Raw genomic sequence first — 19,079 nt, 5'->3', positions numbered from 1 at the left:
AGGTCTGATGGCATCATTGCCCTTTATAAGACTGTTCAGTGGCCCCCCAGTAGCTCAAGGGGTACAGTCCAAACTGCACCCCAACCCACAACACCCCTGTGATGCAGCTGCCACCCCTCTCGCCTCATCTCTCCTACATTTCCTCATCTAAACGTTTCCCAATCAGGATGAACTACCTGCAGTTCCCAGAATAGCAGTGCTATTTTTAAAGTCGCGTAGGGATATGTCCCTCTCTACCAGGTATGTCTGTTTTTGCCTATCTGGCAAGTGTCCTCTCTCCTTGCACAACTCTGCTCAAAAGTCACCTTCTTTGTGAAACCTCTTCTCTCGCCCTGCGGCTCCTGCCTTGCCAAGGGACACCCGGCTCTCCCAATCTGGGTGGTTTATGACACTTTATAGGCCTGTCGTAGCCTCCATCTCTCCGCATGTCATTGTCCCTTTATAAGTGTGACTAGCACCCTCTTCACCATGCCATTTTCTATTTCCTCTCTCATCAGCCTTTTTCTTCTTAACATTTGTCACTACACATTTATAAATTTTTATTTTCTGCCTCCCTCACTAGAATATCAGTTCCCTGAGGGCAAGACTTTGTCTTGTTCACCTGCTGGATCTCCACACCGGCCATGTTGCCAGACACATAGCAGTACCCAGACTCCCGCATGAGCTCGTGGGTGAGCCCCGTTACTGCAGGGGTCTGTCTGCCTCACTCATTTTTATACGTACAGCACCTCGCATGTATCAGGGATGCCGTAAAAATGGTTGAATGATAGTTACAGTTAAAGCTAAAAAAAGAAACAAGAAAACATTTAGAAGGGAAAAAATTATATCAGAATCCTAGGATGAATTCATTACAGTTGAGCACTAAATTTAGATCTAAACATTCACATAGCCAAGGCTTTGAAAAAAGAGACAAAACCTTCCTTCAAGAGCTGGGAAAATAGTGCCTTTCTAACAATTGGCAAGACTAATCTTGGGCCCTGTCGAAGCTGGCTGGGCTCCCCTGGAACTGAGAGGAAGGTCCTAGACTACAGGATTCTCTGCCCTCCCCGTTAAAACTCAAATATTCCAGCTTCCAACTCTAGAGCTGGCTTAGGATTTGTTTGTTTACCTTTTCCATCAAGTAAAATCTTACAATGATTCCGGCTTCACCCAGGCATAAAAATTGTGTGTTTCTCAGGTAGGATTGTGGTATTTGAGGGTGTTGGGATATGCCCTGGCATCAGGTGGAATATGTGTGCATAGGTGTGTAAATCCATTGTTTCCGTTACCTATTGCTGCCTAACAAACCGCCTTAATGTAGTGCCTTAACCCAGCCACCATTTGTTCATGATTCTGTGGGTAAGGAGTTCAGGAAGGGCTCGGCGAGGATGGATTGTCTCTACTCCATGTGCTGTTGGCCGGGCTCACTCGTGTCTGGGACCTCAGTTCACCTCCAAGCGACCTTTCTCCACACAGATAGCCTGGGCTCCTTGACATGGCCGCTGGGCTCCCTCTTGGGTAAAAGTGGATGTTACAATGTCTTAAAAGGTCTGGGCTCAGAAGTTCCAGAACCTTACTTCCACTGCACTCTGTTGGTCAAAGCAAGTCACAAGGTCGGCACAGAATCGGGGTGGAGAAGTCTTGATGGGAAGGGGGACGTGCGTACTACAGGGATGGGAAGAGTTGTTGGCCGTGATCTTTTCAGACATCCTCCCTCTGGCTGCAGCAGTTTACAGACTTCCCACTTTCAGAATGTACTCTGCCCCTCACAGGACTCCCGAAGTCCAATCACAGCATCAGTCTCAAAGTCCAGCATCTTGGGACCTGTATCCAGTTTGGAGGCAGATGAGGCTCCTTGAGTGCAGCTCCTTTGATCCGGAAACTTGTGAACTAAACACATAAATTCTCCCTCTCCCCCACCTACCCCTTCCCCCAACCCAACACACAGTAGTGAGGCAGAGGCCGGGCAGCTGCAGTAACATCCCCACTGAAAAAGGGAAGGAAGGAGGGGCCTGCAGCAGGCACTGGTCTTCAGCAATTCAGCCAGGCACATGCTTTCAGGTTCCCCTACTCCAGGGTCAGAGAATGTTCCTTCATTGGGGCCCAATTTTTGTTCTCTGCAATTGGTTCCCTAATACATCATTCTCAGTGGCTCTGGGTTCTGCCCTTTGAGAGGTCCTTTCTTTTCCATAAGAAATGGCTAGCTTTGTAGCTTTCTCAGTCTGTTCTTTGTCCATCGAAAATTGGGGAGCTAGAACCCATGTTTTTCACTTTGACTGTCTCTGATCCTTTTAGTCCATTCTAATATTACTATTTTTTTTTTTTTTTTTTTTTTTTTGAGACAGAGTCTCACTTTGTTGCCCGGGCTAGAGTGAGTGCCGTGGCGTCAGCCTAGCTCACAGCAACCTCAGACTCCCGGGCTTAAGCGATCCTACTGCCTCAGCCTCCCGAGTAGCTGGGACTACAGGCATGAGCCACCATGCCCGGCTAATTTTTTTGTATATATATATTTTTAGTTGGCCAGATAATTTCTTTCTATTTTTGGTAGAGACGGGGTCTCACTCTTGCTCAGGCTGGTCTCGAACTCCCGACCTCGAGCGATCCACCCGCCTCGGCCTCCCAGAGCTAGGATTACAGGCGTGAGCCACCGCACCCGGCCTTGATACTACTATTTTAAAAACTTTGTGGACTTCCCATGTGTCAGATTGTAGTCTGCTGCATTAGATAAAAGCCATACCCACAAGTTTCTCTACTTTGGGATGCAAGAGCACTACAGGACCACATGCTTACAGTTCTTAGAACCGCTCTGACCGAGCAGAGGGCCTATGAAGTGCCACGTTACATCTTCCTGAGGTCTCAGAGAAGGGTCTTACGGCCTCACCCTTGATTTGATCTCCACCCCAGGCCATTTTTTTTTTGTTGGCTGTGCCCTGGATTTGATCTTTGACTTAAGGCCATGTGTTACGTCGACAATCTTTTCCAGCTGGAGAATCAGTCCAGGACTCTCTCTGTTTCCCTCCATCTTCTGCTTGAAACTGAATGCTTTCTTCTTCAGCTCAATTGTCTTGCAGTGTGTCTTATGCAGCTAAGAGAAACTGTTCAGCATTTTCTGCCTTCCGGCTGGAAATCTCCTTAGCGAGATCCCCAAGTTCATTAGGGACTTTTTCTCTCTACCAAATTACGGCAAGCAGTAGTCATACTAATTGTGCCGCCCTACACTTGCTCACAAGCTGGCTTACCCCTTTCCACTTCCAAGTTTCCACTAACAGCTGTCTTGTTGACCTTCCAGCCTCTCCCAGCTGGTTCCAAAGTCAATGCCATATGTTTTAGGTTTTTGTTATGGCGCCATCCCACTTATAGGTACCAATTTCTAATATTGGTGATCTGCTATGTAATAAACCACCCCAAAGCTTACTGGCCAACAAGAACAACCATTATACTGCTCACAGTTCTGTGAGCCGTGAGTCAAGGGCACAGTGGGAGTGGCTGGTCTCTGCTCCACGTGCTGTCAGCCGCGTTCATTCATGTGTCTGGGACTGCAGTTTTCCTTCTCGTTGCCTTTTTTGTTCCAAATGGGTAGTCTGGACTTTTTGACCTGCAACTTAGGGAGGATGTGTTTGTTGTAATTAGATAAGGTCCACACCCAAGTCGGTGCCAGGGCCCCTCCATCATAACGGGCTGGTCTGTGTTCTCCAGAATATACCATCACCATGTACGACACCAAAACCCGGGAGCTCCGGTGGAACGCCACCTACTTTGACTATGCAGCCTCACTGCCCGAGGACGACATGGACTATAGTAAGTGTTCCTGCCTGGGCTTCGCAAGCCTGGGCTGGTACCCTTGACCTATGAGGAAACATTGGCTCCAGGAAGTAGGGTTTTCTTTTTAACACTCTCCATCACCGAGCTCTGGACTTCCCATGGCTCGTGGTAGATACTTCCACAGTCAACGGGGCAGGGCCCTGGGTGAGAAGTCTGGACAGAAACCCGAGTGAAATATGGGGAGTTTAGGCAGAGAGGAAGGAGGGCGTACCTTGTTGAGGTCCTCTGTGCCACAGAAGGAATTTACTACAGGCCCACGGAAAGTGGAACTAGCAATCAGCACGTCACATTAACAACCCCATCAGGGAAGGCCACTTTCCAAATGTGGCTCATCCCCTGGTTATTTCTCCAGTTAAAATTCCCCAGGCTCAAATGAAAACTAAAAACCAATTTTGCCATCCTAACATTGATATCTGCAAATCTGACTCTGCCTTTCCTGTCATGGGACCCAGAACATTTCTGTTTGTCCCTGAGGACTCCTCTGTGAGTCCGACGCGTGCAGTGTCAGTGACTCAGGTCTGACTTTCAGCTTGATGGATGGATTTTTAAATGATTGCTGTGAAACGCCAGGTTAATAGGCATCTCCATTGGCTCCTTTTTCCTCAATATTTGTTCTTACTGATTGACTAGAATTGATAAAGAACATCACCAAATCAACTGCCTTTGGGAGAGTGATCCTGTCTTGTATTTAGAAGCCTGGCAGCTTGCGATGTCTTGATCCTGTAGAGCCTGAGCGAGTTCACTGGAAACAAGTGAAATTGTTCAGAGGAGACCTGAGAGTACTCCAGAAGTCGCGTTTCCTCTAGCTGAGTGACCGCAGCTTGCCAGGAGAGTAGAGGATGTGGTTGTGAGATGGGGTGAGACTCAACATGCTCTGTTTATTTGACCTGTGCAGAGATGTCCCACTTTGTGTCCAATGGCGACGGGCTGGTGGTAACCGTGGACAGTGAATCTGGGGACGTCCTGTGGATCCAAAACTATGCCTCCCCTGTGGTGGCCTTCTATGTCTGGCAGCGGGAGGGTCTGCGGAAGGTGATGCACATCAACGTCGCCGTGGAGACCCTGCGCTACCTGACCTTCATGTCGGGGGAGGTGGGGCGCATCACCAAGTGGAAGTACCCGTTCCCCAAGGAGACGGAGGCCAAGAGCAAGCTGACGTGAGTCGGGGATCTCAGGGCAGGAGAGGGAAGCTGTGACCCTGGTGTTTTCGTGCTGCTGCGGCATGGCACGTCCTCCACTGGAGGCCGGGTTGGCACACACATCTCTGATGCCACGAGGAGTGTCAAAAGTCGAGACTGGCTCATTTCAAGCCTCTGAACGTGATAACTGGGGACACTTCCTGGTGCTTCAGAGTTCTAGAATATTGAATAAAAACTATGGGTGGGGAAAGGAAAGAGATTGCTGGTATAATTATAGCACAATTTGGATATATCTCAGGTGGTGGTCTTTTTTTTTTTTTTTGGAGACAGAGTCTTGCTCTGTCACCCCAGATAAAGTGCAGTGGCATCATCATAGCTCACTGCAACCTCCAACTGTTGGGCTCAAGCAATCCTCCTGCCTCAGCCTCCCAAGTAGGTGGAACTACAGGTGCACATCACCATGCCTGGCTAATTTTTTCTGGTTTTGGTAGAAACCAGTCTTGCTCTTGCTCAGGCTAGTTTTGAACTCCTCACCTCAAGCAGTTCTCTCACCTTGGCCTCTCAGGGTGCTATCATTACAGGCGTGAGCCACCATGCCTGGCCAGTGGTAGCTTTTTAACCTTCTGTATTTTCCAAGTTTTTATTATAAGTTATATTCATTTTAAAAATCAGAAAAATGTTACAGTACATGTGTGCAAGACTCAGCAGGCTTGTGTTCTCTGTCCCTACTTGTTAATGGCCTGTCACTAAGACGTTTAACCTTGCCGAGCCCTGGTTTCCTACTTCATAGAGTTGTAGGGAATATCAGATAAGATCAAATAAAATGATGTGCATGAAAGTATCGTCTAAAACACCATTCCAGTGGAAGACATTTGTTGAGGGAGGTTTAGATAATTTTGTGGATGACCCATCCCACGCAAGCAGTTGACAGTGACCAGAAGGGGCTGGAGGTGCGGCTCCCACTGTTTTTCATCCCCACCTCGATGCCTCACACAAGGACAGACCACTCAGCTGGGGGACAGGCACTCTCACCTAGTTTGGAATTTCTTATGCATCCCTTTGTTGTAGGCAGTTGACTGTTTCTCAGGCCTCTGTAGACTCTCTAGAATCCTTAGAAAGCACAAGGCAGATGGTGGTGGTTCTGCTGGTAGCCGGGTGTCAGAGCATGCTGGTCAGGGTCTAAGAGGCCTTGACGGTGGTTGCTAAGCATTCGGCCCCCTGGATGGTCATCAAGCACGGTCCCTTCTGCAGGCTGTCACAGCTTGGGCTAGCTAGGCCCTGCCATTTTGCAGATGAGGAAACCGAGGCTTGCAGTTAGGTGGCTTGTCCGTATTTCTGGAGGTGGTGAGTGACAACTGGGGCTTAAAGTCCTGTGGCCCTGTTCCCAGGGCAGTGCCCCTGCCTTCATACCCCTGATGCCTTCGTCTGTGCCCAGAGGCTAATGTGGCTTCCTGTGGGTGGTATTTGGGGCTGTGATTCTTCTCTCTAAACCCCCTTCTGTGGGATCTGGGAACTAAATGACTTTGGAACGCACATGTGTGTTTTTCTCCTAGGCCCACCCTTTACGTTGGGAAATACTCTACCAGCCTCTATGCCTCCCCCTCCATGGTACACGAGGGAGTTGCTGTCGTGGTAAGTCCACTATGGGGGGCTCGAAGCTGCCTCACCACTTCTGTTCCATTTAAGCAAAGAATGATTTTGAGTTGTCTGTGAGCATCCTGTTGGCTAAGAATGCAAAACACAGATCATAAATCCTCCAAACTAGTTCCTGCACGTGCCACATTCTACTTTGAAAAAGAGATACGTGCCAAAGCAGCTTCCTAAAGCCTAGGAAGACCTGGTGCCCCGTTGATTTTGTGGTCACACCTAAACTCCCCAGGCTGGTGTTCCCAGCCCCACAGTGCCCTCCTACCGCATGGTCAGCGTCTCTGTGGGAGTCGTGCGGTCCAGCCTAGTGCGGCTTTTCCCGTATTCCTCAAAGCTCCCTGTTTGTCTCTCCTCTGAGCCTTTGTTCAGGCTGCCCCTCACCCTTCAAATGCCCTCTTCTTCCTTTTCCCAGCTCAAATCCTTTCCATCCTCTCGCCACCTAGCCAAGCCTCCTTGGACCTCACCAGCCTGCCTCAGCTGTTTGTCTCTGAGTGTCCCAGGCAGTGTGGTCCTGGCCGCTCGTCCTGATCGTTACAGTGACTCGGCTGTTAGGTTAGGTTGGGTCTCCGTCTTCCCAGTGAGCCGGTCGGCTGCTCCTCTGAGCAGGTAGCGCCCGCCCCGGGACAGCTCCGCAGCGCCTGCGCCAGCACCAGGCGCATGGCTGGAGTTCGCTCCGCCTTGCTCATTGCAGTCAGTGTGACTGGTGGATATCCATCGTTCTCCCTCACTACGTCTGCCTTTCCTAATAGCTTCTTGGAGTTCTCTGCCCATACTCTTCCTGTTCCCCAGTACCCAGATGTAAGAATCTAAAAAGATGTCCATGTTAAAGATGTCAGCACAGCATGTCACATCCTGAGCGGGGAGCTTCTCTTGCCCGCTCTCAGGGCCTTTGTGTCTGGCTCTGTCTGGGACCAGCCCCACACTGGAAGTCCCTCACCTTCAGGCACGGCAGTTCCCCCGGGGCTCAGGCCAGTTGCTGGGAAGGGGGTTGTGGGACCCTCTCTCTCTCGAGGGCCCCGGGCCTCACTGCAGCCCTCTCCACAGCCCCGCGGCAGCACTCTCCCTTTGCTGGAAGGCCCCCAGACTAATGGTGTCACCATTGGGGACAAAGGGGAGTGTGTGATCACACCCAGCACCGACCTCAAGTTCGACCCTGGACTCAAAAGCAAGAACAAGCTCAACTACTTGAGGAATTACTGGCTCCTGATAGGTAAGAGCTGGTCTCTGGCAGCAGCCTGAGGTGACAGCATACTGCCTCCTGCTGGGCAGAAGCTGCCCTGCTGCTTTGCAGCCGCGCTCAGCTCTGAGCACTTGTGTTCAGCTCATTTCCAGGTTCGTCCTGCAAACCTTGGAACACTTTTACCCCCAAGGAAAATAGGGTAGCCGTGTTACAAGTCAGTTTTCAAGAATTGTCTAACTAATATTCCAAAACTCAAGTTCAAAATGGTGGCCGGGCGCAGTGGCTCACGCCTGTAATCCTAGCCCTCTGGGAGGCCGAGGCGGGTGGATCGCTCGAGGTCATGAGTTCGAGACCAGCCTGAGCGAGACCCCGTCTCTACTAAAAATAGAAATAAATTATCTGGACAACTAAAAGTATATATAGAAAAAATTAACCAGGCGTGGTGGCGCATGCCTGTAGTCCCAGCTACTCGGGAGGCTGAGGCAGGAGGATCGCTTGAGCCCAGGAGTTTGAGGTTGCTGTGAGCTAGGCTGACGCCACAGCACTCACTCTAGCCTGGGCAACAGAGTGAGACTCTGTCTCAAAAAAAAAAAAAAAAAAAAAAAACGATGTAAACTCCATGTCATTATCTAACACGTTGAATGTTTGTCATGCGCCAGGCTCATGGTTTAAGCACTTCAGAATATACTTTCTTATTTCTTACAGCGCCTCTGCGTGAGATGGGTACCCTTGCTATTTCCATTTTATAGCTGAGAACACTGAGGCTGTGTCCGTGGAGGAATTCACCTGGGATCTGTCGCTTGGGGCAGGAGAGGGGCTGAGAAGGAGTGAAGAGCTGGAGGCTGGACTAGGTCTGGGGTGCTGCTGTTCTGGGTGTGTGGTGCAGGGAGGTCCCTTTTCCTCCTCTCTCATTGTTGCCACCATCACTGACAGCCTGGGGTTGAACCGAAGGCCCTGTCAGCCGGAGAGATAAGAGGTTGAAATGACACCCAAGGGCAGTGAGTGTGGCAAAGGCAGAGGTGAGAGGAGCTGTGTCCCTGGCTAGTGTGCCAACTAATTAGAGCAGGATGGAGTTTTCTTGAATCCACTCTGCGCTTCCTGTCCCTGCCCCCATGCTGCTGTCTCCCAGCCCCGAGACGTGGGAATGAGCCTGGGAGTGGGTGGGAGGTCAATAGGATGCCTGAGCTCCCCGGGGCTGGTGTATTTTCTTCTCCCCGCTCTCTTCCCCTCGTGCTCGTGCTAGGACAGAAAGAGGTCGGGGCTGCAGCTCCAGGAAAGGGATGTGGGGTGTCTGGGAGAGTGTGGGGTCCAGGAAGCCACAGGTTCTGCCAGGCAGTGGGGTCTGGATGCAGATGTGTGTAACCAGGTGTTAGAGAGGAAACTGGGTGTCCTCGAGCCAGGATCCTTCCCTTTGTAAATTGTTGGGGTCTTTTTTTTCCATCTTGAGCCCTTGTAGCCATTTTTACATTGTTTATTGTCTTTACCAGATAATGGGCAAAGGGGATGACAAAATAATTTTTTTTTTGACAGAAGTGGCTTGGGAAGCATGCACGAATGGCTCCACGGTGAGAGAAGAGGAGCCGAAGAGCAGAGGCCGTTAGCATTGCAAGGCTACTTGGTGTTGTGTACCAGTCAAGGGGCAATAAACCACCCACCAGTGATTAAGAACTGAAATTAGGGAAATGTGTATATGAGAAAACAAAAAATATGAAGGGAAAAAGTCTTCATGGCTAAGTTGTAAAATGAGAACCCTTTAAGGTGGAAAGATTGAGATCCAAGTGAGAAAACCAGGAAACCAATGAAACATTAAGACATAATTAAGTAAGGACCCCACAATTCTGAAGTCCTTTTTGAAGAACCCCAAAGCTAGTCATTTGTAATAAGGCCATGGGACTACTTGACAGTCTTCTATAGACTAAGGCCACAAGTAAAAGGATATGCCCTTTTATGTTCAAATATGTCCTTTGATTTCATTTTTGTGCAAGACATTAAAGATATCCCATGTCCACGTTAGTCTTGAAAATAAAAGGGTCCAATCAGCTTGAGAGAGGTGGTCTGTGGGTTGCCCCAGAGCAGTGGCCCTGACCCAGGGTGCTTTCAGCATCACCGGCAGCTTTGTCACGTAGGCAACATAACCCCAGGAGAGCCTGATCCAGTAGGTCCAGGGCAGGGCGTGGCCATCTGGTGTTTCCTCTGGAGTCTGGACCTAACTGATGATGGTAGATGAATGAATAAAAAGGACCTTCAGGGTATTGAAGAAGGTATTGTTTGTACAAAAGTGTTTAGTGATCTCATGATTAAGTTTGTTGGTTCAGAGTGTGCAGCAAGGTATTAGCAAGGGCCCAGCTTGAGCAGAAGCTGTTTGTAAGAAGGACTAATGAAGGGGGCTTCAGGCTAGTGACTTCTGTAGCAGTCTCTGGGTAGGTGCCCTGCCAGGTAGGTAGGACTCTGAGCACCAGGAGCAGGTGTTTGGGGGAGGGGGCAGGACACTGCAGTACAGGATGGCATGTGGAAGGACGCCTCAGTTCTCTTAGACCATATGATATGTCTCTTGTTAGTGAGCCTCAGAGTTACCCCGGGATACCCACATTCCAATTCCTGGGCCCCACCAGCAAATCTGGTTCTGGGTCTGATGTGTGCAGACCACACTTGGGGAAACCTGCTCCCAAGCAAAGCACGTCCCAGAGCTCTGTGGTACACAGCAGGAAGCTGGTGGTGGTTCAAAGCAAACGTTGGGTTTCTCTTACAGAGTGTTACATCGTAGATAAAGAACTGACCTTAAGATGAGGAATTAAAGTGGATTTTTCCAGAGCAAGAAATGTACATGGCTTAGACTAGTTCCTGTTTGTTGTCATCTCAGCACACGTGTTGTGAAATCTCTGCTGGATTTGGAGAACAATGGAAAGATGACAGGGTGAGAGAGACCTGAGTCAGGGTGAGATTCGATCACAGTGAGAACAGACAGGAAAGCCAGCCAGGCCGCTGACAGCCTGACGTGAGAAAGTGACCTGGCTCTTTGGGGCAGTGTGTGCGCTCATTTAATGTTAGAGCTGAATGGATTATCAAGCTGTATCAAATCCCAGTTCCTCGTTTAGTCAACTGTGTCTCTTATGCTAATTTGCACACAATAGGCGCTCAGTCAATGTATAATGAATACTAGGTAGTCATGAAACAGTTGTGCGGGGAACAATGAACGGTGAGAGGCCGTGGTGCCCCGTCCGTCTAGCAGGTGTGTCTCACTGCTTTCTTAGGAGTCACGCGGCGCTTCCTGGATGAAGCTAATGTTTAGATAAGAGCAGGGTAGAACTCTGTCCTGGCAGTTACATACTGAGATGGGAATTTGGTGGCCTTAGTAGAGTGATGTTACAGGGCAAAGTGTTGAAAGGGCTCCTTGAACTTCTAATGAAGCTTCAGAATGCTTCACTTGTGGACTGGACACATGCAGCTCCATGAGTCTTGCTTCTGAGTACACCCTGATGTCCCAATCCCTCTTGTGACAAGGACACGTTTTTGTTCCCCATTTTCAGACTGAGAATACTGTATTTTGCTTTCAAGTTACTATTTTGATGAAATGTTTCCAGAAACTACCTCTTGTTTTCTCTAACTTGTAGTCGTGCCGAGCGTTTGCACTGTGGACCCCTCACTAGGTAGCGACTGTTGCCTGAGTTTGGTGTTGAATGCAACTGCTTGGGAAACTGTTCTCATTAAAGGTTTTGTTTCCTCTCCTAGGACACCATGAAACCCCACTGTCTGCGTCTACCAAGATGCTGGAGAGATTTCCCAACAATCTGCCCAAACATCGGGAAAACGTGATTCCCGCTGATTCAGAGAAAAAGAGCTTTGAGGAAGTGAGTGGGAAAGTGACCAGTCGGGTGACTGTTCATGCCAGGTGTTGGGGGGACGAGGAATTGGGCTTTGCTCTTGTCTTCAGAGCTCGCGGTCTAGTCAAGGAAGGAGGAGGAACACACCAGAACCCATAGCAAGCAACATAAATTGTTAAGGGCTGGTGGGGGAAGCAGCAGCAGTCAGTGAAGGCAAGTGTGGGGAAGGCAGCAGGACCGGGCTAGGCCTGGGCCCGGACAAATGGGTAGCATTTGGCCTGGCAGGAGGGAGCGGGCAGTGGGGGGCACTGGAGGGAAGAGAAAGGGGTGGAGGCCCGGAGTGGGAAGAACACCAGCCTGCCCAGCTCTCGCCCTATAGGGACACAGTCCTGGCTGAATCCGAGGCTATCAGGCAGGGAGCAGTGGAAAATCAGCTCACATGAGTAAGGAGGAGCCATGTTACCAGGCCTGGAACAAGCCCGATGGAGGAGTTAAGAATTGTTGGGGAAAAAAGGAGAGACCTGAAGTTTTATGAAGCTGAAAGTGGCCTGGGACTGTTTGCACAGATGTGGACAGTACCAGAGTTCCCGTAGCACACCTTAGCCTGGAACTAGAGGGGAGGGAGGGAAAGGGTTCCAGACCAGGAGCCCCCGGAACTCTGTTCTCCTCCCTGCGTCTCACCTGCTGGTGTTCCCTGTTGGCTTCCCCCAGTCAGAAACCAGAGGGTTGGGGAGACCAGTGCTCTGGCCACGCAGTCAGCCTTTTGGGGCACAAAGCTGTTGGGGGCTGGAGAGTGGCACTGCAGGAGGGGACCCAGCATGGCCAACAAGGGGAGGATGGAGGCCATCTGAAGGCCTTAGTGAGCCATTTGGGCTCGACAGCTCCTGCAGCCCTGCTGTGGGCCACTGTAGGCAGCCATCAGGGGTGGGGCAGACTGGAAGCATGCAGGGACCCAGCCAGCACAGCTGGGAGGCTGTGGTTAATTTCACTGGGCAAACAATAACGGCACACCTGGAGCACTAGATGTCTGAAAACCAATCAATACATTTTTCTAAACTCTTCCATGAAGTCCTAGAGATTCCAAGGAGCTTGGAGAGAAGCTCCATTTTTGTATGATTTAATTTTGGGCTTCTAAATAAAATTTTCTTTAACGAAGGGCTTCTGACACTTTTTAAAAGCTTTGGAAAAATAGTGGAATGCTTGAATAAATGATTTTGTTTTTGGAGCTGCACTGAAAGTTTACAAGCAACGTAGGAAAGCTGCTTTGTTACTTCGTCACCGCACGCCTCTGCTTCCCTTTTTAATGTGAAACGGTATCACCAGATCAGATACCAACTTTGCACCAGAATTTGTTACAGATGATTTCAGAATTTTCCCAACTATCAATGTACATCAAAGGAGGATGTTTTTACCTTCATTGGGGATTCTCAAAAGAATATAGAATCTGAAGGCACTTCCAGAAAGATTGCTTTAAAATCTGTTTTTGAATAATGGTGACATCACTGCAGCGATGCCCTCACAAAGCAATGGCTTTGAAAGAGGCAACGATTTATATTTATCTGCCTGTGTGATGTTTGGTGAGCTTAACAAAAACACAGCACGTCACGGTGCAGCCATACCTGTAAGTGGCGATTGCTTCTCTCAGCTGTTCACCTCGTCCGTGTCTGGCTAGAAATTGGGCAGTGATGTCGCGGCTCTCTCCCACACAAGGTTATCAACCTGGTGGACCAGGCTTCGGAAAATGCACCCACCACCGTGTCTCAGGACGTGGAAGAGAAGCCTGCCCACGCCCCCGCCAAGCCCGAGGCCCCCGTGGACTCCATGCTCAAGGACATGGCCACCATCATCCTCAGCACCTTCCTGCTGGTCGGCTGGGTGGCCTTCATCATCACCTTCCCCTTGGTAAGGCTCACCCTGGACTTCTGTGCCTGTCACCTCATGTCAGTGAAGCCCAGACAAAAACAGCCAACACGTTTGTTTTCACATTTCAAAGTCAATATTTATCTATAAAAATGTAATTAAAGAGACATTAGCTTCTCAGAAAAGGGCAATTTGGTACCTAAATCTTAGTGTTTTTCACGTAACAGGCTGTGAAAGATGAGTATAAACCTTGCTTGAAGATCATTTTGAATAGTTAACTGTATTTTCTTTTTAAAAAACATAGATATGAGATGAAGATCTTTCTTCCCTTAAAAACTGCCTGTGAGATGAGCTCGAGTGAAAAAGGCAGCGAGGTGATTCGTTTAACTTCCTAGTTGGAAACCAGTGAGCTCAGATGACATAGTTGAGCAGGTCGTGGGTGGGATAAAATATTCTAGGGGACAGTCCTTCAGCAGATTGCTCAAAGCATTGAAATGCTAACGCTTTAGAGCACTAGTGCTCAGGATGCCCTTGTCCCGTATAGGAATGAGAATGGCAGACCCTTATGGCGCTTGCCATTTGCAGAATGTGTCCACCTGGTTGTTTACCTCACACAGTCCTGTGGGGTCACTATTATTGAACCCCTGTCCACAAAGGAAGAAAGCAGGCTCTGAGAAGCTAAGTAACTTCCCCCAAGGGTGTTCAGTCAGTAGATGGCATTTCCAGGACTTCACCCCAAGGTTAAGAGAAAGAAAGCTGGAAGACTGCCGTGTGTGGGTGGTAGTAATCACAGGTAATGGTGGCACGAACCCTTCAGAGCATCTGAGAGGCGTGTGGGTGCGGGCAAGGCAGCGTGCTGAGATGGGGGAGCAGGACCTTGGCCAGGCTTGCCGTGGTCAGCCCTGCTCTGCCACTCCCGTGGCTACGGGCTGCAAGGTTCTGACCCCCAGCTTCTTCCTTGGCCACCCTGGACTGCTGACCATCTGTGCGCCAGCTTCTGTCAGATGTGTAGCCAGAGTGGACAGCGAGCCTGGGGCTTGCCCCCTGCCCACCATGTTCTCAACCACCAGCTAACCATCCTTCCTGTTTGTTTCACCCTTTGCAACAACTCCCACACTTGCATAAAAATCACGGAATTTTAGAATTGAATGGAACCCCTGTCCATGTGGCCCAGACTTCCACCTAGGGCAGAGGCCCTCCCCTGGGGGCCATTCTACCTAGGCCAGGCCCCTCCAGGGTTGGGGAGTGGGCCATACTGGCAAGGGTCTGACTATGGCGGAAAGATCAGCCAGCAAACCAATTCTGCCTCCATGTGCCTTCTCGCTGGTCTCGTGCCCTGTGGGGTCATATAAAGTACCCCTGCGTCCTCTGCCATGGGGACTGCTCCTTTTCTGACTGTTGTTTCCCTGCGGGAACAGGGACACTTGTCTGGATGTGGGTTTCTCTTCCCAGAGCATGCATCAACAGCGGCAGCTCCAGCGCCAGCAGTTCCAGAAGGAACTGGAGAAAATCCAGCTCCTGCACCAGCAGCAGCTGCCCTTCCCCCCACCTGGGGACGCCACTCAGGACGGCGAGTTCCTGGACACGTCTGGCGCGTACTCGGAGAGCTCGGGCACCAGCAGCCCCAGCACGTCTCCCAGAGCCTCCAACCACTCGCTCTGCTCCGGCAGCTCTGCATCCAGGGCTGGCACCAGCCCCTTCCTGGAGCAGGACGACGAGGGTAAAGGCGCTTGCCATTTTGGTGCTATTTTATCTTTTATTTGAGCACCACCTAAGAACCAGAAAGCATGTGTCCTTCCTTGGAGTCTGCGTGAGAATGGGAAGTGCCGTTCCCAAGGGTTTACCGTGCACTCCCTGACTTCTTTCCACTCTGTGGGTCGGGGGGATGGGCTTCTGCCCCATAGCATGGCATCTCCCCCAGGGGGCCTTCTGGGGGCCACCTTGGTCCTCCCTCCATCTTTCTCCATAAGGGCTAAGAGTTGCTGCTGGCCAGAGATGAGCTGCTTATCGGCCTTGAGCAAATTCCCGAGCCAGCCAGTGGCCAAATATTATACAAAAGTGCAGCAGTTGCTCCACTTTCCTCTCTGGGCGTTGGTTTAGGTCGGTTGTCAGGGCCCATGCTCAGAGGGGATAGACATAGCTAGTGCTGGGACCTCAGAGCCCTCAGTCCCAAGCGGTCTCTTGAAACCTTACATGTCCACCACCTCTACCTGAAGGTTTCAGGTGCAGATCTAGCAGGTGGATGTTTTTTCTTTTTGTTAACCATTAAGTAGTTATAACTATATATATATATGTATATGTATATACACACACACACACACACACATATAAAAACATGAAACTCTACAGAGAATCCCTTTCTTTGGGAAGGGTTTAAGACTTGTGTGCTCACAACAATGTAAAGGCAGAAACAGAACCAGGGGTGGGGGTTGGGGGGAGGTGGCCTTGGGCATAAATGGGGAGTGGGCCCAGCGGTTCTTGCCTACCAGAGTCTGGGGGCGTAGAGCCTCTTAAATCCCATCTCTTAATGAATCTTCAGTCAGGACGCTAGTAGCCATCATAGCCTCAAGGTTCTTTAGGTGATGCCTGTTTAAAATGAGCTCTTCTCTCTCCTGTCTTGGCCCAGATGAGGAAACCAGCGTGGTGATGGTTGGGAAGATTTCATTCTGTCCTAAGGACGTGCTGGGCCATGGAGCTGAGGGCACAATCGTGTACCGGTGAGTGGTAGAAACACCACCTGGTGTCTGTGCTTGTTGGCTTGTGAGTGGCTGCCAGGCCCCGGAGCACAGCAGGGGCAGAGCAGCGACCAAGCTGGACAAGTCCTGCCTCCCGGGAGCTCACGCACTGAGAGAAAGCCGTGACCCCGGGGCCACCTGATGGTCGGTCAGGGTCCTCTGGGCTGGGAGGCTGGTGAGGTGGCCTCTGTGGCACAGGAGAAGGAGCACGCAGGGCCACAGGTGCCATCTCGTTTCCACAGCCCGGCCTGCATTACCAAACCACCCGCCCCTTGTCCCGCAGGGGCATGTTTGACAACCGAGACGTGGCTGTGAAAAGAATCCTCCCCGAGTGCTTCAGCTTCGCAGACCGAGAGGTGCAGCTGCTGCGAGAGTCGGACGAGCACCCGAACGTGATCCGCTACTTCTGCACAGAGCGTGACCGCCAGTTCCAGTACATCGCCATAGAGCTGTGCGCGGCCACCCTGCAAGAGGTGGGGTTGCGTTCTTCTTTCATTTTATTAACTTGAAAGTTACAATAGGATGAAATGTACCATTAAGAGTGTGCAGTTTGATGCATTTTGACAAGTGTCTGTACCCATTTAGCCACAAACAGTCACAAGGCAGAGCATTCCCAGCACCCGAGTGAGTGCGGTGGCGCCTTGGCTGGTCTCTCCCCTTTCGGCCTCCGGGAAACCGGGTCGCTTGCTCTTCCTGCCTCTGGCCGTGGCTGGAGTGGGCTTGGAGAAGGCTGGTTGGTGACTCCAGCCTATAAGATCATCCAGCAGCCTCCTTTTGCTCAGCTGCCAGGCTCACCATGAAACTATTTCAGTATCATTTGGATTCCCCTGTAGGTTTACCTCTTTGAGGCAGTGATCTTGTGTGTCTTGCCTTCTTGTCTTTCTCATTGTAAATTAGTGAATTGGAGCTCTGCTTGTTTATTTAAGTCAGCCTGTGCCTTTAGAAGGTCTGTTGGAAAGTATGGATTTGGATAGAGAATGTTGTCAATAAAACTTGCAATTTCTTTCTTAAAATGCTATCAAAGAAAACAAGCTGAGGGGCGATGTCCTGAGAGCTGTGTGCCGTGACCTTGCTGTCGTGTCTCTTGCAGTATGTGGAGCAGAAGGACTTTGCCCACCTCGGCCTGGAGCCCATCACCTTGCTGCAGCAGACCACCTCGGGCCTGGCCCACCTCCACTCCCTCAACATCGGTGAGAGGCCGCGCTTCACCGCCAGGGGCCCGGGTGGGGGTGAACAGGGACTCACGGAGGCCCCCTTTTGTTTAAACCTTTTGCTACATCACTGATGTGGGGACAGGGGAGGGGTGTCAGGTGGACTTTTCACAAGTTGTGTAAGAATTTGAGGAGGAATCCTATGTAGTTGAAAACCTGAACCTGTAGAGGTGGCAGCAGTATATTGGGAGCGTGTCCTCGTCACACTCCCCATTGCAGGAGGAGGCCTGGGGTTGCTCTTGGCGAGCACTGGACTAATCCGGAGTTCTCTGTTAGTTCACAGAGACCTGAAGCCCCACAACATCCTCCTCTCTATGCCCAACGCACACGGCAGGATCAAGGCCATGATCTCCGACTTTGGCCTCTGCAAGAAGCTGGCGGTGGGCAGGCACAGCTTCAGCCGCCGTTCTGGGGTGCCTGGCACGGAAGGCTGGATTGCTCCCGAGATGCTGAGTGAAGACTGCAAGGACAACCCTGTGAGTAATGGGCACAGACCTTTGAAAACAGGGGGACCAGCCTGTTGTATCTTCAGGAGTAAGAACCTTCACATTCCAGGTGTGGGGGCAGGTGCACATGTGGTCGGAGAATGACATCCCTTGAACTGCTTTGTGAACTTTCCATATTGTCTCATGTTCCAATGAGTGAAAGGTGCAAGTGTGGGCAATTATCTATTCTTTTTCCTACTCTTCCAGTTACTTTTATTTTTATAAAAACACTCAGTTGGTGCCAGTCCAGTCACTTCTATTTTTTAATTTTTAATTTTTTTTTAGAGACAGGGTCTTACTCTGTCGCCTATGCTGGAGTGCAGTGGCAGGATCATTGCTCACTCCAGCCTTGACCTCCTGGGCTCAAGTAATCCTCCTGCCTCAGACTCCCAAGTAGCTGGGGATATAGGTGCACGCCTGCATGTCCAGCTAATTTTCTTTTATTTTGTAAAGATGGAATCAAACTCCTGGCTTCAAGTGATCCTCCCAATATGGCCTCCAAAAGTGTTGGGATTACAGGCGTGAGCCACTGCACACAGCCCCAATCTCTTTTTAACACCTTTTTTATTTTGGGAAACTAGAAAATCAGGACTTGCATAAGGTAAACAAACTTCCAGTTATTATTTTTAAAATTTGTTTTTGTTTTCCCAACTTTTTAACTTGAGGATCTTTATTTAGCCCTACAGAAAATGGAAAGAATGTTGTCACGAATACCTGTATACCTACACTTGGAGGCAACATTTGTGAATACTTTTGCCACATTTGCTTTATCTTTACTTCTCTATTACTAAACCATTTTAATATAAATAGCAGGCATCTCGGCCCTTCACCCATAAATACTTTCTCTGTAAATACTTCAGCACGTGTCTCCGGAGAACAAGCACATTCTGCTTCCTAACCACCATATCATTGTCACACCTAATCACAGCTGGTGCTGTTTCCATCAGATCGTCTAATAGTCAATCCACATTCGAATGTCTCCAGTTATTCCCCAGATGTCTTTTATAGAGCTGGCTTTCGTGTGCCCGGACCCGGGCAGGTGTCTTGCACCACATTCGATTATATTAATATCTCTTTGAATTGACAGCAGTCTTCCCACCTATGTTGTTTCATGGTATTGACATTTTGAAGAGTCCAGGCAGTTGTTTATAGAATGCCCCATTCTGATTTGTTTATATCCTTATGACAGTGTTTAACATT

The 19,079-nt window shown here is 50.0% G+C and overlaps 1 protein-coding gene across 1 annotated transcript in view; it reads left to right on the top strand.

Annotated features, from left to right (window-relative positions):
* ERN1 (endoplasmic reticulum to nucleus signaling 1) overlaps positions 1 to 19,079 on the top strand; it is a 90,830-nt gene that overhangs the window by 60,248 nt on the left and 11,503 nt on the right. The window contains exons 7-17 of the mRNA XM_045525818.1: positions 3,676 to 3,777; positions 4,697 to 4,958; positions 6,494 to 6,572; positions 7,632 to 7,797; positions 11,497 to 11,615; positions 13,299 to 13,490; positions 14,901 to 15,168; positions 16,075 to 16,165; positions 16,467 to 16,656; positions 17,274 to 17,373; positions 17,671 to 17,870. Of these exons, the coding sequence (XP_045381774.1) occupies positions 3,676 to 3,777; positions 4,697 to 4,958; positions 6,494 to 6,572; positions 7,632 to 7,797; positions 11,497 to 11,615; positions 13,299 to 13,490; positions 14,901 to 15,168; positions 16,075 to 16,165; positions 16,467 to 16,656; positions 17,274 to 17,373; positions 17,671 to 17,870 (1,769 nt within the window). The remainder of the gene's footprint in view (positions 1 to 3,675; positions 3,778 to 4,696; positions 4,959 to 6,493; positions 6,573 to 7,631; positions 7,798 to 11,496; positions 11,616 to 13,298; positions 13,491 to 14,900; positions 15,169 to 16,074; positions 16,166 to 16,466; positions 16,657 to 17,273; positions 17,374 to 17,670; positions 17,871 to 19,079) is intronic.

Source organism: Lemur catta, chromosome 15, assembly GCF_020740605.2.
Source record: "Lemur catta isolate mLemCat1 chromosome 15, mLemCat1.pri, whole genome shotgun sequence".
Classification (NCBI taxonomy): Eukaryota; Metazoa; Chordata; class Mammalia; order Primates; family Lemuridae; genus Lemur; species Lemur catta.
This window is presented reverse-complemented; position numbering and strand designations above follow the sequence as displayed.